Raw genomic sequence first — 23,562 nt, forward strand, 5'->3', positions numbered from 1 at the left:
AAACTGATTACAAACATGGAACATGACGGGGAGATTTAAAGCCGTTGGAAGCAGTTAGATTTAGATTTATTGAGAATACCGTGGCACTTTCATTGATCATCACTTCTCCTGAGTCGCTTGGTCGATCTGTTCTCTTCTTACTTCCTCTAGCATCCTTCCCCTCCCCCTGTATATCGCTCCTTTCCTCCTCAACCCTCTTTCTCCCCCATCCCATTAACTGATTGCCTGTGCACCATCATGCGTCACACCGCCTGCTTGAGCTATCAGAGGGACAGACAAGAGAGCCTTTGACCTTTTCCTCCCCTTAACCCTTCATCCATATTTACATCTCGCCCTTGTCTGCCCAGCTTCCTTTCTTTCTTTCCTTTTCAGTCTCCAGATGGCCCTTTTCTCTCTCTTATTCACCTCCTCTTGTAATCAGCACAACTGACCTTGTAGAAAGACCCACTAATGAAGATTTGGCAGCACTGTCCAGAATGACTCATCTCCGACTGTGAATGTCGGCCAAAACGCGATGTGTCACATTTGAACGCTGAAGTTTAGTCCACTTGCTAAATGGGGAGAGGAGTATTCAGGGAGTAAATTGGCACAGGACCAGGCCTGACAGTGGCATATTTCTCTCCAGCAGCTTTTAACCAATAGCATTTGTTTCACAAGGTTAGGCATTAAGTGCACCGCCATCTCGGTGCAGCCTAAGTACAATCTTTCATTTTTTATTCTCTCCAAAGCCAAAACACTATTTATAATGAGCAAGCGGTGTGCATAAGAGAGCGAAGGATGGATTTATTTTCATGTGTTGTTTGTTTCGGTTCAACAGTAGGAGTCAGTTAATTGTGTAGTCTTTCAGGACTGAATGTGTGCAAGGAGTGAGACAGAGGAACAGATGTGGAAAGTTAATGAGCAGAGGAAAATGTTCAACCAAAAAAGCAGATGGGAAGAAAGGCACTGAGACGGGTATGATGAGTCCTGTGATGGCGGCAGGTAGATGGTTAAAGCAGACTAAGAAACGTCAGAGGGGAAAACAAAGCATTCATCAAGGCCAAGTGTCTTTCCTCCCCCGCCCTTTTGCTAAATGTACCGGGCAGCATCCATCTTTCTCTACAATTAAATTCCTTCTATAAATAGCATTTCTTGCACAGGACTTACTGGCACAACATTTTCTGATTGCAGAGATACATAAAACACACCTGTGTCTCTGTAGCTCTCTCTGAGCTGGACTCCATGGCAGCTGTTGCTGGTCACTCTCCGGTTACTGAGACACCATTTTATTGGTGCATCCTTAATTAGTGCCCAGTAAACTAAGGACAATAAACTAAAAGCTGACATCATATTCTGAAATGAGAGCAGTTTTTTGTTTGATTTTACTTCAAATCTGAGGTGTTGAGGAAGTTTCTTGCCCTGTGGTTATAATTTATTAATAAATGTATGAGTGGAAACATCCTCATGTACTTCCAGAAAAAAGATAATTATCCTGCTGACGTTGTGTAGGATAATTATCTACTGTGTCCTTTTTCACATGCTATACTGTAGATGTAGTAGCACAAGTACATTCTGCTATTTTGCAATACTCTCATCTGTATGTTTTATTTTACAAATGTACTCAAGCCTTTTACTTGATCATCTTTACATACACTGTGATCTTGGGTTTTTAAAGCTGCAATAATCCCAAATATAACTATGTTTCTTGCCTTACATCAATCCTGTGTTAACGTGTCCCATAATTCCCTGCTGTCTCTGTTCTGTCCCTTCAGGTTTGGGGTGTTTGAGTTCCTCAGCAACCGTGCGAGGGATGAGAACGGTCGCCTGGACAGCACCAAGGGCCTGCTGTGTGGGCTCGGAGCCGGCATCTTGGAGGCTGTTTTTGTGGTGTGTCCCATGGAAACTGTTAAGGTATGTTACCACCTGATTTATTGTCCCAGAGGGATACTTGATTCCACAGCCACTACACAGAAACACACAGATATACAGTATGTTTGACAACAGACAGATAGCAACAGATGGATATACACGTGGCATCATGCAGATAAAGACAGTACGCATTTTCTTATTGTGTACATTAATTCAATTTTCCTGTTGACAACAGTGTCAGCAAGGCTAATCTGCTATTTCAGAAGGAACAAAACTCCGGCGGCAAGCTTTTCTCCATTTAATTGTTCTGTATCTCTGACCAGATGGAAGTAATGTATAGTTTTGGTATAGGGGATGATCACTCTCATTTAGCATCTAGGAGATATTTATGATCCGCAGAATAAGCACGCTGTTTTTCTTAGACTTTCCTAAATGTAACATCTGCTACATTACTATAACAAATCTCAGCAGCAGACACATGTGATAACACTCTTCTCAGTTTATTATAATCTCAGTAGTATTGTTTGATAAGCATTGTGTCTCTCTGTGCACATTGACAGTATCATTTAAAAGTGACTTTGAAAGAAGACCAGACTAAACATTTGTGCCGTTTTTATCACCTTGTGTGTGTGAAAAAAATATATTATCATGTTTTGGTTGACCATGTTTTTTGTTTTTTTTAATCTCTGAAGGTTAAATTCATTCATGACCAGACATCAGCCAACCCAAAATACAAGGGCTTCTACCACGGAGTCAGGGAGATCATCAATGCCCAAGGTAAACACCAGCTTCAATGCATGTAGCTCACCTGACATCTAGTGGTCAGACTGGGTAATGCAGCTGCAAACATAATGTTATTAAAACATGTTGCACCCAGACATGATGATTTTTATTAAATATAAGAGCATAATAAATGTACCTACTTATCATGCCTTACAGGAATAAGAGGGACGTACCAGGGTCTCACTGCCACAGTCCTTAAGCAAGGCTCCAACCAAGCCATTCGGTTCTATGTGATGACCTCTCTCAAGAACTGGTACAAAGGTCAGTGTGCATCAATATTTACTGTATGTGTGTGTCTGTTTATAAGTGTGAGAGATATTTAAAAAGACCAATACTGCTGATTGGCTGGTAAATGAGTTTAGCCTAAACACTTCATGATCCTTTGAGAAGCAGAAGTCTGCCTGCAAAGAAATGCAAGCATACAGACTGGGAACAGTTGGGGTTTGGTCATAATGGATTATAAATTAGCAAGTAAAACTGTATTGAAGTTATATTGACAAGGATTACTTAATAACATTTTTGATTACAACTTTATAAAATACCAGACTTTGTTTCATGAAAACCGATGCTATTACTTTCAATAAAAGTTTGTTGCAGCATGTTTTGCCAGTACTGTTAGGATAAGGATAATTTGATTATTTGATTCATATAAGTATAAATGTGCAATATTTTTAATAATTGATTTTGAAGTTAATATAACAAATACTTTTTTTACAATTTATAAAAAATAAAAGAAATAATTTCAAATATATTCATGTTAGATTACATTTCTATGTTTTCCAATGGATTATGTAACTGCCATGTAATTTGATTACAAAAATGGACTTCATTCAAAATGTTCTGACCCAGCAATAGTATGCTATGAATGTTACTCTAATTCTGCATAGTGTATGGAATTGGGACACAGCTGTCTGAGCTGCTACTAGTAACTACAGTACACACTCAGCTGAGATGTACCAGGACTGAAATGGCATCAAAGCATTCACTGTTACTGACTCCCTAAGTTATGTCCTTTCACCAGGTGACAACCCCGATAAAGCCATGAACCCCTTGGTGACGGGAACGTTTGGAGCTGTAGCTGGAGCCGCCAGTGTCTTTGGAAACACACCACTAGATGTCATCAAGACAAGGATGCAGGTACATTACTCGATGGCTGAGATTAAACACAGGTTTTTGTGTTCTTTGCTGGCATTTTGGTTGAAAAGATGTTGAGTTGTTACCACCTGTGGTCATTGATTAGAAATAACAATACCTTTCTTTCCTTTCCAAAGGGTCTGGAAGCACACAAATATAAAAGCACATTGGACTGTGGATTAAAGATCATGAGACACGAGGGCTTGGCAGCGTGAGTACGCCTTCACTTTGTTTTGTTTTGGCTTTGGTTTATAGAGTTAGGTGCACAGCAGGCTTTTATCCCCTCTTATCCCTGCTGCTCTGCTGCTTTTAAAGCTTGCTGTTGTAAATGGAAACACAAATGATTGACTCTAGTTCAATCCAATTATTTATATACAGTTTATATAACACAATATCATATAAAATATGTTGGACATTGAGTCAAAAATAATTAAATCAGGAAGTACTCAGCCCAGAAACCTATTGAGGGAGGATTTTTAAATAAGAAATATTTGTCTAAAACATTTGTTTAAGTCACAAAACATTTTCAATACGGTAAAGACAGTAATAAAACATTTAACATTAAATTAATGAATTAAATCTTATAAACCAGCATCGAATATAATCTTTGATTCGTATTTCATTCACACATGTATAAGTCATCAATAAATGTGTCTACCTAACGAAATGATGTTTTATAATGACCTCTCTGCCTCTCTATGTCCACCTGCAGTTTCTACAAAGGGGCGGTTCCTCGGCTGGGCCGTGTGTGTCTGGACGTGGCCATAGTCTTCATCATCTATGAGGAGGTGGTGAAGGTCCTGAATGTTGTCTGGATTACGGACTGAGCCTCTGGATGTGCAGAGAGGGCTGCGGCTCCCTACTTTCCAGGCATCAGACACAGATCCCAGTTTGGCCGACCTCCTCCGCATCACAAAACCAGAGGGGGTGAGACAGAGAGCTGAACTTAGATGAGTGTCAAATGCTAACAGGAAGTTAAAGAGCTCATTTAGATAAGGGGCAAAGCCTGAAAATAGTGCCGCCCACATCTGGACAGCTGTGTGTATGCAGAGCTTTGCTGCATTAAAACAAGACATATTATATCAAAAGTGGGATCATAAAATGATCCAAATAATGTGGAAAAGCATATCCTAGAAAGTCATAATTTCTCCAAGTTAAACGAAATGTCAATATGAGGGTCCACATCATGATTAGCTCAAACATTTCCTGAATGAATGTAAGCTTTTTTCCAAGTTATCTGGTTACATTTCTTTGAATCCTGCTTTTTAAAATACCCTCCTTCAGTGGAGAACTTTATTTCTCGTCATTCATAGCTGATTTACTCATTTCTGTGAGTAATGCATGTGTCATACTTAGTTTTATTAAGTTAGATGTGCTCTCTGCCTCTACTTGTGCCTGTTTTTAGTTCAGAGGAGCCAGACTCCAGCTGACTGCAGTTTACAGTCACATATACTGCAGTTACTTCCATAACTAAGCCTTTAATAGAATGATTTTACAATTATAATATGCCAATTATTTTTTATAAATTATAGATTCTTATTTAGTTTATAACCAGCATTATAGTTTTGTTGTAAAGTATGATATATATTGTTCTTGTGCCAAATGCCAAACCTGTTATACTATGAAAATATGTTCAGAATAAGAACATGCTAATGTAGCATAACGTGCTTAAATAGAGAAGAGCAAGTATTATGACTTATATTGTGACTTTCTTTATAAATGTATTAATTGAATGTTCAATATCTTTATGGGTGAGAAATGACTTGCTGTTATCGTGGGCCACTTGTTGTTTCTGTGATCAGGTCTCGGTGTGAAGGTTTTTTAAGATGTTAGGAAAATATGATATTGCTGTATTTCACTGTGAGTCTAAATGACCCAATGACACTAAGTCATAAAGACAGAGTAACCTCTGACCTGTTTTCTTTAATGGAAGCACTACTGTTCATCAGGTAACTTGATGCTTGATTGTTTTCTGCTTATGTTAGAAGCAGGTTTCATATTTTCCCTAAATGAATTATTCCCAGATATTTGGACCCTGGCAGCGGGACACACAATAATGATTGAAAATGAAAAAAGAGACATATTGTTCTGCTAAACACATACAAAATAATATATTTTGTATTTAAATGTAATATATTTATATTAAGATTACTCACAATATATTTTAATCAATTTCCATTGGTGTTCTGATTCAGTATTTCATTCAGGGTTCATTTTTATTTATCACTCATGTGCCTTTTGTTTGTCTGTTACACTGTGAATGCTACTTGAGGTAAATCCTAATTTATTATCAATAGAATATTCATCTCTTAAATCATCTTACCGACACAACAACTGAATGATAATGAAAACAGTCATGATCTATATGTATTCATGTAATAATTGAATTTAAATACGGATGGGTTGTGTTTCACTATTTCTGTAATACATTTTTAATAACATTTTTCAGTTTTGACCGAACTATGCTTGTGATCCTAACTGCCAAATATCCAAGAGAAAATGTAATTATTATTGCAAATCAATGTATTCAGAGGGTATGATGAAGCTTGAGCATAAACACTGTCCCCTCTATTTGTCTGTGCTTAATGTTCAGTTCTTTTGTTTAGTAGGGGGGTTTCAAAACTCATTAAAACAAGCATCTGAAATCTTAAAAGCATGAGACTGTTTTCTTTAGCTTCTACATCCCTTGTTCGTTTGTTGTTCTACCCTTTTGGTTACAACAGATCACGTTGGGACAATCCATGGGGGGCAGGTAGGGAGGAATCCAACAGGGGACTCATTGTCCCAGTTTTGGCTGATGCTCATGTAGAGTAATGCAACTATCGCTCTCTTTCTCTCACGCACGCACGCACGCACGCGCGCGCACACACACACACACACACACACACACACACACACACACACACACACACACACACACACACACACACACACACACGCGTTACATCCGTGGTGCCCTAGTGAAGGAATGCACAGCTCGGTGCAGAAGATGGGAGTGAGGACAGCATGTAGTGCACATTTTTGGCCTGAATGAGGAAGTGAGGAAAGTGTACTGAAATATTATAAATATTTGTCAGTAGTGAAAACGTACTCATATCTTATACTTAAAGGTGGGGTAGGTAAGTTTGAGAAACCGGCTCGAGATCGCTAGAATTTGAAAATACACAACCGGAGAAAATCTGCCACTTCCTTACAGAGCCCCTCCTCCAACACACACGAACGTGCACATGACCAATGAGGGCACGAGATAAGTTTGTGCACAGATAGAAGGCTGACAGGCAGGTAGGCCATCCAGTTATTTTAGCCGGGCCGGCTAAAATGATTGGTCGTACTTTTTACAGTATTACGGCTTTCACAGATGACCTTTTTTTATGGATTTTTTGTCAAAGCACTTAAGATATTAATTGCTATCGGGATGTTAAGAGCATTCCATGGAATATAACAAAAAGTGTATCTCGAGCCGGTTTCTCAAACGTACCTACCCCACCTTTAAGAGAAAGCGAAGGAGTCAATATTTTCTAAAATTAAATTACAAAGTAATAGCATTCAGGCAGCTCCATTTAAGAGAAATATTAAACTTCATTGTATTGATGTTATTTATGTGTTAATGCACAACATCATTGTATTTTTTGCAGCATGTAAAGGTGAGTCTAATTTGAACTACTTTATAAACAGCATAGTTAAATCTGTAATTAAGCAAAAATAATGTATGTGTTGATTATATTTGTAAAAGTACAGTACTGAATTACTGTCTTAAAGGTGCAGGACAGTGGACAGTCTGTGTGTGCAGCTCAGTTTATGGGACTATTAACAAGTTAGTAGTTCTTCTTAAACAGTAGGTGGAGCTGTTGCCAGAGTCTCAATCACATGTGAGGATCTTGCCCTCCATGCTGTTCTGGCACACACACACACACACACACACACACACACACACACACACACACACACACACACACACACACACACACACACACACAGTGATGAGAGAGGCCTCCTCTCCCTTCATATCTGTACAATAGGGCTTTATGAGAGGGGTCAAAGAAGAAATAACCAACATCCCTTCATCCTAACATCATCAGTCCCTCCTCCTCTCTGCTGCCAGAAAGAGGATTGGGCCAAAATTGCCTAAAATCTCTCATCATCTTCGCAGACATTAGCCATCTTTGAACTCCAGAGATGAAAAGTTAAGATCCCTCTTTTTCTGAGAGGTGTGGCTTCATAACTCTCCTACCTTTATTTTGCAACATGTACGGTAGAATAGAAATACTCGGTTAACATTCACAAATCAAGTAGTTCTTACTTTTGTGGCACTGCGGTTTTTAGATTGAAACATTTATAATCAATCAATCAATTTTTAGTAGTGACCCATTGTGACCTCACACAACAGCTAATGGCCCTAATGCCGAGTGAGTTAACAGAAGAAGCTACACAATGTTAAATAACTTCCCTGTCATACAGTAAAGTGCCAATAGCATCTCATAACACATTATGGTCGCCTATTAATCATGCTACAACATTATTTTTGTTTTTGCTTTTCGGCGTTGCACTTTGCAGACGATCCCTGGAGCTTGTCTCTCTTACGGCTGCAGAAAGAGACCGATGAATGTTGTCCAGCTCGAAAGACGGGCTTGTTTGAATGAAAACTATAGGTTGCAGCTTGTTGTCTACCTTCCTACGGATTATATAAGATTTAGTTTGTGTTTTAACAAAGATGTATTTATGAGTTATTCATCTGTCAAGTTCGAATCTGTCAATAACCTTCTAACTTGACCGAACTGCTCAAAGGGACCTGTCACTTTCCGCAGCACCTGTTGGCTGAATCGTATTGTTTATCTTAACGTTTATTTGATGTTATGATATTAATATAAAGTAGCTGCGCCGCTGTCCGTGGTGCTGAATCGTTACAAGTTGATGTAAACGTTGCTTATAGGCTCCTCTTACAGATAGTGTGTGTTTTTCCACTTGTGCGTTAGGCCTACTAATATTTGGAGTTCCTTTCAAATCATTTAAAAAACTTCTATATTTTGATTGGTTTGGCAGCCTTTACAAAAAATAAGCAACTTCTTGATTTGCATCTCAGCTTTTAGCAACAGACATAATTACAATATGCTTTAATATCATTTAAAAAAACTTGCTCTTATAGCTGTTATTTCGTAGAGCTACAAATTACGCAACCAAGTGAGAGAAAAGAGAGAGAAAGATAGATAGTGAGTGTGTGAGTGAGTGTGTGTGTGAGTGTTTGTTAGACAGAGAGAGAGGCTGGTACTGTACGCCTTCCCTAATAACCAACAGAAGCTGCAAGGGGCGGTGTCTGACTGACTGATAGAGGAGCTGGTGCCACACAGCCTCCACTTTTACGCATCAGTTGTTTGTGTCGAGGTGTCAATGCTGAGTTTACCTTGGATTTGGATTTTAGACAGAAATTACGACAAGGGTCTTTATATCGTAACTCAGTTTTAAGCTCCATCCAAAGTGAAGCATAACACCAGCGGAGTGTGTGTGTGTGAGTGTGGAGCCAGAACAGTTTCCGTCATGGGAGCGCATGGATGGAGATCAGCGCGTCTTGTGTTTGTCATCTGTGGATATTTAGCGTTTTTCTTCGGGGAACTTGTTCCGCGGGCTGAGGCGGGCTGCAGGGAGAGGGAGAGCCCAAACTGCTGCACTGGCCGGAACAACGAATGTTTTGAATACAGCAAGAGAAAAACAGTGTGCTACTGTGATACCTACTGTCAGAAAACCGGGGACTGCTGCGAGGACTATCAGCGCGTGTGCCAAATATCTGGTGAGTTGCTTATTTTATCCTACACAACGACATTTGACATACAATGCATTTATGCTTGGAGAGATCGTAGCTCAACGTTGTTGGTAAAGGAACACCTATCCTGTTCAGATTGTGTCCTCAGTGACGCCTGTTGTGCATTGTTGTCCCGTTTGAGCCAGAGATGGCTGGCATTGAGGTGACATGGAGACAGTGAGACATACTACACATAGATGTCTGGTTGTGCTTCATAGAGCATTTTTCAACAGCTGGTTGTGAGTATTGGTTTTTAAGTTTGTAGGGTTGACCTTTGAACCAACAATCCAGTCCATTAAGTGGTTGCAAAGTTAGGTGAGTGATCATAACAAAGTCCCAAATCATCACCACCAATTCCACCTTAACAAAATTAAGAGTACTCTGCAATATGAATCACCAAATCAAGTTTGATTATTGACCGAATCTTTCAAATGTGAGTGTGTTTAACTTCTTCCATCATCATGGCTGCTGCAATATATGGACAAATAAGGAAATGAACACTATGGGAACAGACTGCCAAAGAAGGTCAGGATTACAGTAGAGCTGTCTCTGAGATGTGACAGAGAGAAAAACACTCAAACTAACTGAGCTCTTACAGTATGTCATCTTAAGTGCACACAAACAAGCACCTGATGGGCCAAGCCTACTAGTCAAAGAGCACTTGAATGCTGCAGAGATCCCTCTATTTAGGCACATTCATTGTGTACATGGTGAACCTTTTTTTGTGAGTGATGTATCTGTGCTTTGATGGGAACAGCCTGCCGCGTCCAAACTTGAAACAATCACTTAAAAGTGTGTACAAAAGTACTTTTATGGAAGCTGTAATTTATGTATTAGACCACACTGTTTATGGTTTACTGCCAGGATAGCTGAACCCTCTTTGAATCACTCTTTAACAGCAGAATGGTATACTACTGCACTTACTTTCAAAAGTGACATACTATATGATTTTCTTTCAACACTTTAACAATAGTTCATTGGTGCTTAAATGCATTTTTACAATTGGAAGAACCCTCAAGCTTTATTTTACTGTTAATATACACCTTTGTCCACTCTACAAGGTTTGCGAAACAGCAGAGGTGTGTCAACTGGCAACAACTACTTACTACACATACTGTAGGAAGAGATATTACATGCTCAGATCACAAATTGAGTTTTTTATCCACCAATCAGTCAAAGTTGAATAAAGAGACAGCCTGTATCACAGCAGCCAGCTGAGGGGAGTCCATGCAGCACTTGATCTTTCCCATCAAGCTGAAATTTAGCAGAATGAGCTCAGGAGAGCACCTCAGGTCAGCTTTGACTCATCACTGCACTGTTTAACAGCAGCTGGTCCTCCGCAGGTCAGCTAACGGCCGCCATGCACATCGGTTCAAGGAGGTTTTATTAATCACAGTGGATGCTCGTGTGTTACTCTGACAGGTCAATGAAGATGTGACACAGTACAGAAGAAAATGACACAGCAGTGTGATGCAGGTGTTACAGGTTAGACGATGTTTCCAAGATGAATGTGGTAACTGTAGAGAATATCTGTAAATCAACTGAAAAGAAGAAATCATCTACAAATTGGTAACATTTATTCACACAACTGTCAATTATAAAAATGTGTATAGTGTGTTGTTTAAGGGTTTATGGTCTATTGTTTTAATCTGAACATGAAAATAATGTCAACATGACATGGACATGACCGACAAATGCTGAATGGATCAGTGAGCACTGAGTGGTGCTGTGAAAATCACCTCCACTTCCTCCATCTGCAACCTGAGCATCTCACCAGTATAAACACAACATGCATCATGTGGCTTGGCTCACTTCCATCAGAGCGCCCTCACCCACTTTATACTCAGACCTTATCTGATCCTGATCCTGCAGCTCTGCAACGCATCAAGGAGTCTGTCTGTGTACTGTCTGTCACAGTCTGTAATTTAGTCGTGTCAGCTGGAGCTGTGCAAAGAGCTTTGAGTGGGTGACATCAGAGGAGAGACAGAAAAAACTGGCAGACTACTTGCACCACTTGGACAAAAACACTTGCAACTCTTTAGAGTTTAAATGTTTTGCTCTAGAGATGTTGTTCGAATGAATGAATTATTTATAATGAAGAGAATGTTCCTGTGAACTGGGAGGTATGAACTTAAAACAAGAGTGTGGTGGAAAACAAATTCTCCCTACAACACACAAAGTCACGCATCTTAGAAGGATGGGCCATGCATTTCTTGGCCTGTTTTAATTTAAACACTGTTGTCTCGCAACTATAAGGTCTTTCTGCATCAGACGGGTATGCAGGCCAATTACCGGTGTGTTCTTGGGGGTTGTAGAACTTGAACGATTTTGTGTCGTGTATTTGCATAAGTAAATGACACCATTTGTCATCTATACACAACTCTGCATAATCTGGTTTCTATCTAGGTTTCTAGATTTGTTTCTAGAAGTATTCTTCATTATCTTGATAAAGCTAGCCTTTGTGCAAGTTATCCTTCTCGCAAATACACTAACAAAAGTAAAAAGGGTTACTTCTCTTAAGCATAATAAAGCATCCATCTTTTTCTAAACATACTGTCCTGGTAAAAAGAGGCTTGGAACATGCACTTTAATTGTTGCTCCTTCAGGGAGGCTTTTAAGAGATATATTTCACTTTCTTCACTTTGATATATAATTCATACAGAGAACTGAAAGCTGGTTCACTAACATATAGGAACATAGCATATCAAGCATAAAAGGAGGAGGCAACTTAAACTGAATAAGACACATTTGTATTGAAAATCCAACGGGGGAGTTGTCTTCTGTGGTTGGAGTATCTCTGGTTATTTCCTTGCAGTACTATAGTAAGTCTGTAATTGCTCATTCCTCATCACAGTCTCTAGAGATGAAACTGTCCCACAGGAGGATCGAAGCTCATCTCCTCTTTCTGTGGTGTCTGGTAGTTCTCACTTCAGCAGGAAGACTCTGCCTCAGATACACCGGAGGTTTGCTCATTATTCATCCGTCTCTCCTACGGGGGAACGGTATGCTGTCATGCCATGATGTTTGCTTCTTCCCACCTACGTTCACTCCCTCCTTTTCTTCCTTGCTCCCACTACATTCTCTCTTCAGCCTCTATTAGTAGTGAATGTTTTTTTCCAGGTTGGCTGAAAAGAGCCAGCTGTTGTAGTTTTTGCGACAAACAGTGTAGCGCCCAGTTTCTCCCATACTGCATGCACCACGATAGATGCTTAATGTTGTTATTCTGATGCCCCTCGTCTGGCCTCTTGATGACAAGAAAACGCAAATATCTTATTCTATTTCCATCATAAAGTGTGTCAACAGTTTTCACAGGAACTGTTTCTTCAACAAAATGTTTTTACATTTGATTGATATTTTACAATTCTTCCATTCTGTGGCAAAAAGACAACTGCCTCAAAAGTTGATCAAATTAGACCAAACTGTTGTTCATGGCAAAATAGTGCTAGTAATAATGAGAAAACGCTTTCTTTTTAAACCTCAGTGATCCAACCTTTAAAGGACAAAGGCCTTATTTACATACAAATACATTTTGAGTCATGCTAGCCACATGGTTCTATGTAAAACAAAGTTGGTCTGTCAGTCTGTCCACCACTTTGATCCAGACTAATGATGGTCCCCAGTCGATGAATCCTACTGGCATTTGGGATCCCCTGATTTTCCTTCTAGTACCACGATGAGGATGAAAGTTGTGGCCGACTATAGATTAGCATGACATTTGTTTCACACTGGATTAGCATTAGTATGTTAACATTGTTATAATGAGCAAGTTAACATACTGGCATTAGCATTCAACTTGTGCTAATGTAAAACCTCACAGGGACACTAGAATTACTTTAACCTCTTAGTATACTCTTTTCAAAAGCTTCCATTGAACCTGAGGCAGATGTGTACGTTTAATGAACCAGCTGCTGTGCCTTTAATTCTACACATGTTGCCGCAACTGTGAGGTAAAGTTCACTTAGTCTTTGAAGATAAACAGACAAACCTTTCACTGACAAGAGAACATTTTTAGTTGCATCTCATGTTTTGCGTCATTGTTCTTTTGTTGTAAGGGAGTAGAGTCATGATTAGGAATGATTATTTCTTATATGTTTTACCATGCCTCCAGTTATTACAATTCAGCTATAATCAAATGTTGGAAGGCCATGAAATGCAAACACTTATCGGCTGTGTTTGTTATGAACCTTTTAATTAGTCACTTTGCTTGGCTCCTCTTCTCGAGGTGTCTACAGGAAGCATTCATGTAACCTGTTATTAGGGCTCAGGCCTGTGTCTTTCACCCCTTTTATCAGGCCTCTCCCTTTGTGTTGCTGAACATTATAAGTCTTGTCTGATGGGACCACAGCCCAGCTCTCTACATGGGAGGGGGGTTGGCTGTGGAGGGTTGGAGGTGCAGTGGTCCTTTAGAGCAGCTGGACATCTGGGTCTCATCAGAGACTTGATGGAGGAAGAAAAGAGGGGGTGGGAGAGTGAAGAAGAGGACCAAAACAAGGAGACAGATGGGGAGAAAGAACAAGGGAGAGTGTGGGACAAAGTGATAAAGGGAGAGGAAGATAAAGCAAATTGGGCGGGCAGTGCTGATAAGTCTTTTGTTATGAAACCCTAAAAGGGAAGCAGCATTTAGGCAGAGCGAAAGTGAGAGCGAAAGAATGCCAATATGCCATTATCTCACTGTATCAAGTGTGACTGGAGATTGGCTGACAAGTAAGGAGATAGCATTTGCTGAGGTTGGATACACATTCAGTGGTTTGATTCATTTAAAAGCATTTGTCTGAAGCTCTGACAACAACCAGGAAAGAATGCTGAAAACATTCAAAATTCCAAACAAACCTATTTTATATTAATCTCAGCATTTTTTTTAAAATTGTAGCTGTAACTAAAGCTTCCATGTCCTGACCGATCACTTGAGGAGACTTTGTGCAGCTCCAGATGAAGCCACAAAAGGTTTATACACCTTCCTTCTCATATGCAATCCCTCAAACCTGTAAACATACTTGGATGTGTAGAAGTGGTTACCCTTTAAATTATACGTTATTAAGATTAAAAGTCAGGTTATCTGTTGAATCATTGGCAGTAATTTGATTTAAATGTCATTTGATATTAAATCCTTGGTAATTGGTACACATTATTGAGCCCAACTAGTAAAAACTAACATTCAGGATCTATGAGGTTAAATAACAAAAACATACATTTTATTTTGGCCTTCAGGTTAAATAGCTCGTGTCAGTTTGTCAGTGTTTTAAAAGTCACTTTAACATTTACTGTGTGCCTCCTAAATATTGGACGATACAGATCTAAGTAGCCCATAAAACACTGTCTCTGTTTAATAATAGAAGCCTCTCTGAGCGGAAACAAAAACTTAAGAGTGCTTGAAACCACTTTGTAAAAATACCAGCTGATGGAAAAGACAAAAGCGGAACATGCTGACAACGAGTGCCATTTGTTTCCTGTATTGGGGTCAGAGGTCAGAGGTGCTGGCATGCTTTCTAACTGGGGACTTTCTCGTCAACAATGGGGACAGAGGACAGCGGTGGCTGTAAGCTCTGTGGGTCAGGCTGTGTCAGACTGTCAGCAGGGTTATCATGTGGGTGGTGGGACTGTCACTCTGGTGGTACTCGAAACAGAGTGGGGGACCACCTCAGTTTGGTAATTGCCTTCTGACCTCTTGTGGCTTAGGGCCAACAGGCAGAGACTTCCAGACAGGGCCTTATTCCTGTGAGTGTGTTGGTGAGTGTGTGTCAGTGTCCATCAGTGGGGTAGCCCCTTTTCCCCTCAGGTGGCGGGAACTCGCTGACTCTATCGGTTTCATTGGACACCCTCGGCAGTAAAGACCTCAACTGCCCTGCTTGCTCGTGTATTTCCCAACATAAGAAACAAGTAAGGATAAGAAGAGGTGGAGGGGGCAAGAGTAGGAAGCTGATACGGTGTTGGTGTGATTCGATCACGCCCTTTAGTGTTCTTTCAAGAAAGTTCCCTGTACAAGTCTACACGGTGTAATGTGTATGTCTGTGTGTTTTAGGGTGATGATTGACGCTGGAACAGACCCAAGTGGGTGGGTTTATCTGACAGAAATTGTTTTCTCGATGTGGGTGTGTGTGATGATCTGGGAAAGGCGAGTGTCAGGTGGGCAGCACTAATGTGCAGGAATGCAGAGATTCCACAGTGGCTTTGTGGATCGACTGTGTCACTGAGACAGCCGCCCCCCCCTCCGAAACCCCAACAGGACCATGGGAATAAACCGCACAGGCGGCACCTTGAAAGCTCTCTCTCTCTCTCTTTCACACACACACACACACACACACACACACACACACACACACACACACACACACACACACACACACAGACACACACACACACACACACACACACACACACACACACACACACACACACACACACACATACACACACACACACACACACACACACACACACACACACACACACACAGACAGGCACGCACGCACGCACGCACGCACGCACGCACGCACGCACGCACGCACGCACGCACGCACGCACGCACGCACGCACGCACACACACACACACACACACACACACACACACACACACACATACTTATCCACTTGCTGCATTGTACTGTGGTGTGAGTGTGTATTATAAAGACAGAGTGAGGTAGATTAGATGGCGAGGGAAGATTAGATTCAGTTATGTGAATTTGGCAAAATGTAAATGATGTACTTGCAATAAAGTATTAAAAAAATACACATCAACATCATGCTTTGTGAATAAAATTGTGTTTACCTATATTTTTGCATTAATTAATTTGTGTGTTTGTTGGAGTGCCCCTTGGCTTATTTGTCTTTGTGTTTATGGAGTGGGCACTTCCTTCTTAACAAGGCTGTTAAATGTCTGCCGCTTTTAAATCTCTGTGTTGAACAAAGCTTGATTACTGCTGGAGACTCTTTGCTTTGATCAGAGCAGCCATCTAACTGATACAGCTTCCTGATGTAATTGGCTAACTCAGCCTACTGAACGGGAAGCCTGATTGCTGCTACTGCTGTGTTTATGTGGTCTGCAGTTTGTGTGTGTGTGCGCGTGTGTGTGTGTGTGTTTAAGTGTGTAGAAGAGGGAAACCAGAGAGAACAGGATGCATAATTAGCCCCTTATTTAAATGGCACCACACATGTGACCCGGGTCACAGACTTCCTGTGTCTGGGGTTCAGCTGATCTGACATTAGTAGATGGTAATGACCCCTTCACTCGCTTGCCACCTACCGTGACCTACCTGAGTAAATGCTCAGTACAATATAATGCAGCTCCATATCTGGGTGTGTTTGCAACTCATACTTTCAGCCATGCAGTTAGGCATGACAGCAACGATTAGGGGAACGTTTGCATCTACCTCTGGGGTTAAGATCCAAACCATTTTTCAGAATAGTTGACAGCTGGAGAGAGCCTCCAACAACCTTCAAAAATAAACACCAACTGTTTTGATAACAATTTGACCATCTATGTTAAAAATTACATTAAAGGCTGCTTTTAACCTCTCTTATATGGGTGTTTCCTGATGTTGTCTGTTTTATATGATTTAAAACTGATATGCTTGGACTCTATGCTCCTTCTTTGTATTACTTATTCTTATTTAGTGACTTTCCTTCTCTCTGTCTCTCTGCTTCCCTAGCAGCCATTGACTGTGTGGTGGGATCTTGGGGTCCATGGTCATCATGCACAGCTCCGTGTGGAGTGGGCAGCACAGAGAGGAGTCGCCTAGTGTCTGTTCCCCCGAGAAACGGAGGCACGCCCTGTCCTGACCTCAAACAGCGTCGAGGATGCTTTGGAAACAACGCCATATGCAGCACTGCAAAAGGTACGTACGTGAGCTTTTCTACATGCCCCAATGCTTGTGTTTATATATGATGCACGCACTTCAGCTCTGACCTCTGGTACATATTTATCTGGTGTTTCAATATTCTCTGGGGTACCTCTTGTTAACGCTTTTACTGTAAATAACAGGCCTTATCTCCAGCTGCACTATTTCATCTGCCTCAGTTATGCGCACACTGTTGAATCACCTTCTTAAACACCAGAACACAGATAAACACTTTTCCAAGTAGATTTCCAAGAACACCACTTTGAGTCATTTGCTATAGTCATTTTGAGTCATGGTATGAGCTCTAACAGATGAAATGTAAGATGTGTTTATACTTCTATTGACCTTTCTGTCATTTATTTTAAAAGATTCTCTTCAGTGTAAGTAAGATTTTCACTCTTTTTTTCTTTTGCATTTCTACCTTTTTGTCCCCACACCTGACTTGCAGAGGTGGCAAAGATCCTGCCTGATTCTTTCAAGAGGAACTTCAAGGACCCCTGGAGACGACCACACATGCTGATGAAGGAGGAGAAGGCCAGGTAGGGCCTCTATGATCAGACTGCAACAAACACACAGACTGCTCACGACTGACCCGCGCTGTTTTGTCTGTAGTGCTGGCTTTCATGTGCAAAGAGTGGGTTATTACAGCCCAATTGCGTGGGGCATTGCTTAATATATATATATATATTTCTATAGAGACATTGACATCTTACAGTAACATAAGATTTACAGTGTTCCATTTCTAAAACATCTATGCTTTTCATTTGGAATTTACCAGCTCAATATGTTGATAGCATATCTTTAAAAGCATAGCTTTAACTAATGACTACATTTAAACATTAATATGCAATGCTTTTGTGCCAGTAATCATTTTATATAAGAAAAGTGTTTTGGTTGGAACCACTTTTGTTTGAGTTCCAAGCCTCAAGGCTGACTCTTAACCTTTCTGATGCAGCTGGAATTATATTTCAGCTCCATATCATTTTTTTTCTCAGTTTTGACTTAGTTCCAAAGGTCACTCTGAAATCAACTTGTGCTCCCAAAGATTAGAGAATAAAGACCAAGTCCAAGGTTGCCATAGCAGAGCTTTGAAATTGCTTTGACTGTGTAACATTACCGCAATCATGAATATTTGACTCACGAGCTGACCTTCTCTGATAAGGCAACCATAATCCATGTAAGAGGCAAACTCTCCCTGCATGGATGTCATCTTTGATCTGAGCTGATTGCAGATGTTGTCAGAGCAGAAACATCAGAAATCAGGGAATAAAATGACTGCTTGTTCCCTGATCGCCTGCAAACCTTTCATACTGATTAAGATGGACATTGGATACTTGTGTTTTGACTGAAATACAGAGCATCAGGGGATTGGAAGCACATTACTCAAACGTGATCCATCCAGCATGGATGACACTGAGTTAAAGGGATTTCCCAAAGACATCTGGTTCCCGTGGGTCCCTGGTGTTGTGATTGAAATTGACCCAAAGGGACGAGGGGTTAAAATGATATGAAATGATGGTCTGTATTTGTCTTTGGGACTCTAGTTATAGCTGGGTGATCACTTCAACAAATTGCACCCATAAGGAGCCGTACACATGCCGCAGTTTTTGCGCGGCTGTGTCTTTAGTTGAAAGCCCAGTGGCGATCTGTTCATCTGTCATACTGATCATACAGTCAATAACTTTGTTGTTATTAGCATCCGGTTAGCTAGCTATGCTAACGAATATAAGAAGCTTTTTCTACAACCAGTGAGGTAAAGGCACATCTGTATATGATCATTATAGTTATACAAAAATAAGAGAATAAAGTAAACAGGTATAAAATACTATATGACAGTAAACAAAAGTTGTTATTAATAAACAAGAATACAGTTTGAAAGGAGAGTGATTTGTAAAATATCCATAAAGAAAAATAAAATCTGCTTACAGTTCTGTTTCATATGGGTGTTGAGAGATGTATCCATAGATCTCCTAATGTTGCTCTCAAAGTGCACCAGATTGATGCTTTTAACTTCAACATTTAAAAAAAAAAATCTTCCCGGGGGAGCATGCCCCCGGACCCCCCTAGAGTAGGTTAGGTCCCCCCCCCCACTTAAATCATGTCCACATGGATAGGAAACGAAATACATTTGCACACATCTTGTGTCCACATCTTTCTGTTTTGGTGGTCATGCCACAACCGTGCACGTGCATGCATGCGCAAGTCATGGTAAGATATCTGGATTAAGAGGTTGTTTTTTCTTTGCACAGCATGAAAGAAAGGTGAAATGAATGGGCTGTGATTTTAGTATTTTTAAGCAGAGGTCAATAATTTGTACGGCCCTCGGAGGATGTTGAAAAAATTGAAATGGCCCTTGAGAGGAAAAAGGTTCCCCACCCCTGTCTTAAAGGCTCAACACAGCAGAGCTAATATCTTTTAGGAATTAAGACATAATAGCATTTTATCTTTTTTGTTGTAGAGTGGTTTGAGGTTTTCATTATTTTAATTTTCTGCAATTCAAGCCTAATTATGGGGGGTAGGGGCTACCCTCAAGCAAATGCATGTGCACATGAACTGAATGTGGTATGTCCTTGTTATATTTATTATATATTCTTGTCTGCGTCATTCTTAAACAATCCCAAGCTATATTTTATTGAAAAGGTCTGATCTAAATCCATCAAGCATCAATTATTTTTTGAATTTGAGTTTTCACTTCTCTCTACTTTCTGTATCTCCTTTTTATTTACATGTTCTCATTTAACCTTGACATGCAAGCATGGACATTCGAAATGAGAGGAACATTTTAAAAATATTGATGAAAAGAAAATGTTATAGTTGGAAAAAGTCTGGAAGAATCACTGATAAAAAACAGCAGCGTTATGTTTTCTTTGACAAACCTTCCCACTGGGGATGGTGTTTTGCCACAGATGACTGAATCAGAGACAAAATAAATGGTGCAGATGTTCAAAGTGCTCGCCAGAGAACACAGTGAACAGAAAAACAAGATTTTATTATTATTTCCAGTACAGACTGAGCTGTGTTTATATTAGGACACTGCAGGTGACCGTGACATGTGGCTGTTTGTGATCACTACTTGGCTTTCAGTTATTATGCCATTGCTTTTTACTCTTAAACTGAGGGAAGGAGAAGAGGAGAGATTTCTTTGTTTAAAGTGTTTAAACCTGGCTTGTGTCTCTGTGCCTTCATCTGTTTTCCATGTTCCTGTTTTGATGTTGATGGCGCAGAGGTTTATGTGAGGTTAACAATAACAATCCAAATCCAAGAAACAACAACATTAGATGTTGAGCTCTCGGATAAAGAGTTGTGAAATAGTTCTCGCTCTAGACCCAGAAATGTGTGATTTGACCTTATGACCCACGTTCTTTCCCAAATATTAGAATCAATTGTTTGTGAAATTGTATCAATTGTCTTTGACACTTTCCCTCCCTCTCTTTACTCTGTGCTTGCAGTTACTGTGTGTACCTGCGGGTGAAGCAGGCCAGTGCAGCGTGTAAACTCAAACTGTGGAGCGCTCAGCTGGTGAGAGAGAGGCTGGTCTGTGCCGAGTGTCAGAGTGATGCCATGTCAAAGTCAAACCGCTGCGGAGGAGACGGCTTAGAAAGCACCCGGTAAACCAAGCAATGAAAAAAAATGCATGCATTACACCACTGACAGTTTTACAGTTTATGGATGTGGGCCTCGACATCTATAAAGTTGCTTTTGTCATTTGGGGAATTTGGCTTAAGAAAACTAAAAATAGAACAATGTTTTTTCCCTTGTCAGCAAGTGAAAAGCCAGATAAACAAGGCACTGAGAGACTAATTAAAATATGTGTTATGACTTAGCATGCATTTAAACGTACAGTATGTTGAGTGTAGCTTAATGGATGTCTGTTGGATCAGGTAGCAGCTGCATCCAAAAGAAGGGAAACACCCTCCTCATCACAGATGGTATAATACTTTGTACTTGTTAGCTGTCATCGTAGGTGTAATCATTTGCTGTGTAAACCGCAACTAGAATGAAATATGTTCATATATGTTTTATATATTATATATTAAATAAATACTTTCATTACTTGTGCAATTAGCAACAATTCAAACAATTAGTTTGACAGGCTTTAATCTGTGAAGAGTATCCAGAATGTTAAATCTGAGCTCATCTGTAGCTATATATGGGCAGTTGTAAGCCCTCTGTTCAACACACATTTTAAGTCTGCAGCGCCATGAAAAGCATCGATTTGTTCGTTTGACATTGGATCATTTGGAAAAGTGTTGCTCCAAAATCATATGGGCCTCATCTTGTTTTAAAGTTGTTTTATTTGCATTTATTTGCGTCTTTAATGAAATGCACCTTTTGACATATTTTTAAATTAATATCTATACTCTGCCAATATTACAGTCATTATGTGTAGAATTGTAGGCTGGGTTAACCTATGCATACATGTTCACCCTTGAATCTATAATGAAAAATACAATTCAATTGTATTTTGTTCCATGCCTGATATACGTTCATTTTCTTCCTAGAACGTTCTGGGCGGCGGCTTCAGTCCCGGGCTGTCATGGTTCCTGGGTGCGGGAGTCGTCCTCTGAGGGATGTCGCTGTCCTCCCTACTCTGTGCTCTTCGTGTGAGCCCACATGCAGTTACCAGATATCCGTACGCAGGGACCAGACTTCCCTCCGCAGCCAGACCCTCCGATCCAGATTACTGGATGGGTAACTCAAGGAGATCAGCAGCATCCTGCCACTTTTTCCTTTCACCTCATAACTATTGTATACACATACTCTGTACTGTATACACACACTCTGTACTGTATTTACTAAGCACACAGACATTCTTGCATTCATCTTCAGATATTACAGCCACATTGTTTCCTTCAAATCACAACATCTATATGCCTTTTTACCTCTAAATCTTTGCTATCTACCTCCATCAATGCAAGTGCATTTGTTAATGCATAATGTATAAATATATAAATATATTATTTTGCTTTATACATTTTCTACTTTTGATTGTTTATGTGTTATGTATATGCGTCTATATAGCTACACTTATTAGTCTCAAACAGTTAAAACACTAAACAGCAGTTGCTGCACCCAGTTTAGCCCCAGCCAGGATAATCACCTGCAGGCTGGAGATGCGGAAAACTGGCTCATCCAAATTGTATCCAATGCTAGAATCCTTAAGTCAATATATCTGTGTCTTACAGTTTTGTCCCTGTTCTTATTTCCTTTAAACAAAAAAAAACATTTATACCAGCAAGTCAGTTGAATATCAGGTATTGATTCTCAGGTGCTGAGATGTATGTCTTTGTCTCCCATTAAGTCCCTTTTTCCTATCCGCCTCCATCTGATGGTCAGATGTGTTAGTAGCTTTAAAGATGTTTGTAGGTTTAGTTTTAAAGACTAATGGCGGAAACCATTTCCATCTGTTTATACCTAATGTTGTTGGAGAGGAAAAAGAGCCATTTAAGAGAATTTCACTGTGGTTCTCTCTGTCCTCTGTGTCCAAGACAGAAACAAATTGCTTCTTAACTCTGTTTTCTCTCGCTCCCTGCCCTGCTCAGTCATCTTACATCACAAGGGAGTTTGTTTTATTAGCAACGTGTCATCCAGTAAACTACAGTATCGCATATAGCCATGTTACTCCCATTTTATTCATTAGCAGAATCTCTTCCCAGCGCTACCCACAGATCTGATCTGCACTTCTTTTCTCTCTCTGCCCTTTACTGACTCAGGGTCAGTCAGCTGGCTCAGTACACCTTCTCTTGCACTTCTGCTTTGAGAAGAGGACACATTTAGTCCCAGTAAAGGTTTTTCTGTGTCTGTGTTTGTGTGTTTATTTATTGTAAAACAAGTGATGATGTTATAGTGCAGCACAACATACTCTGTACACTGTCCATTAGTGAAAATAAACAACTATACCTTAATTTTCTCCCTCTCTTGTCATAATTTCAAATGTTGGTATTTCATTGCATCATTGCATTCAGAAGTTACACAGACCCCAACTAGCATTTCTGACCTCTCTACTCTGCAATTACTATTATGAGCCTGGCCCCGCTAAGTATATCCCTCACGTTGACCAGTGTTTACATGCAGAAGTTCACAGTTAAAAGAAGAGCGCTTTTGAAAATACGTAACCTAATGCAAACATTTAGCCATTAACATACTTGGTTGAATTCCTGGCATTTC

The 23,562-nt window shown here is 40.1% G+C and overlaps 2 protein-coding genes across 3 annotated transcripts in view; both read left to right on the forward strand.

Moving 5' to 3' along the window:
* Positions 1-6,412, forward strand: part of si:dkey-178e17.1 (tricarboxylate transport protein B, mitochondrial) — a 22,487-nt gene extending 16,075 nt beyond the window's left edge. The window contains exons 4-9 of the mRNA XM_034118658.1: positions 1,752-1,890; positions 2,541-2,625; positions 2,788-2,892; positions 3,653-3,768; positions 3,903-3,976; positions 4,478-6,412. Of these exons, the coding sequence (XP_033974549.1) occupies positions 1,752-1,890; positions 2,541-2,625; positions 2,788-2,892; positions 3,653-3,768; positions 3,903-3,976; positions 4,478-4,592 (634 nt within the window). The 3' untranslated portion in view covers positions 4,593-6,412. The remainder of the gene's footprint in view (positions 1-1,751; positions 1,891-2,540; positions 2,626-2,787; positions 2,893-3,652; positions 3,769-3,902; positions 3,977-4,477) is intronic.
* Positions 6,413-9,086: 2,674 nt separating this feature from the next.
* On the forward strand, positions 9,087-23,300 carry si:dkey-178e17.3 (somatomedin-B and thrombospondin type-1 domain-containing protein). 2 transcript variants are annotated; one of them, XM_034117621.1, is made up of 5 exons: positions 9,087-9,547; positions 17,206-17,391; positions 17,843-17,933; positions 20,844-21,002; positions 21,897-23,300. In XM_034117621.1, the coding sequence occupies exons 1-5, from the start codon at positions 9,298-9,300 to the stop codon at positions 22,000-22,002; spliced, it is 792 nt and encodes a 263-aa protein (XP_033973512.1). In that variant the 5' UTR covers positions 9,087-9,297; the 3' UTR covers positions 22,003-23,300. The 2 variants fall into 2 exon arrangements, with proteins under 2 accessions (XP_033973512.1, XP_033973513.1); XM_034117622.1 differs by having other exon boundaries at positions 17,209-17,391.
* Positions 23,301-23,562: the final 262 nt, after the last annotated feature.

Source organism: Trematomus bernacchii, unplaced genomic scaffold, assembly GCF_902827165.1.
Source record: "Trematomus bernacchii unplaced genomic scaffold, fTreBer1.1, whole genome shotgun sequence".
Lineage (NCBI taxonomy): Eukaryota > Metazoa > Chordata > Actinopteri > Perciformes > Nototheniidae > Trematomus > Trematomus bernacchii.

Coding starts and splice junctions, on each gene's coding strand:
- si:dkey-178e17.3 (XM_034117621.1), top strand. CDS start 9,298: ATGGGAGCGCATGGATGGAGATCAGCGCGTCTTGTGTTTGTCATCTGT. Junction 9,548..17,205: donor GCGCGTGTGCCAAATATCTG/GTGAGTTGCTTA, acceptor CTGCTTCCCTAG/CAGCCATTGACTGTGTGGTG. Junction 17,392..17,842: donor CATATGCAGCACTGCAAAAG/GTACGTACGTGA, acceptor CCTGACTTGCAG/AGGTGGCAAAGATCCTGCCT.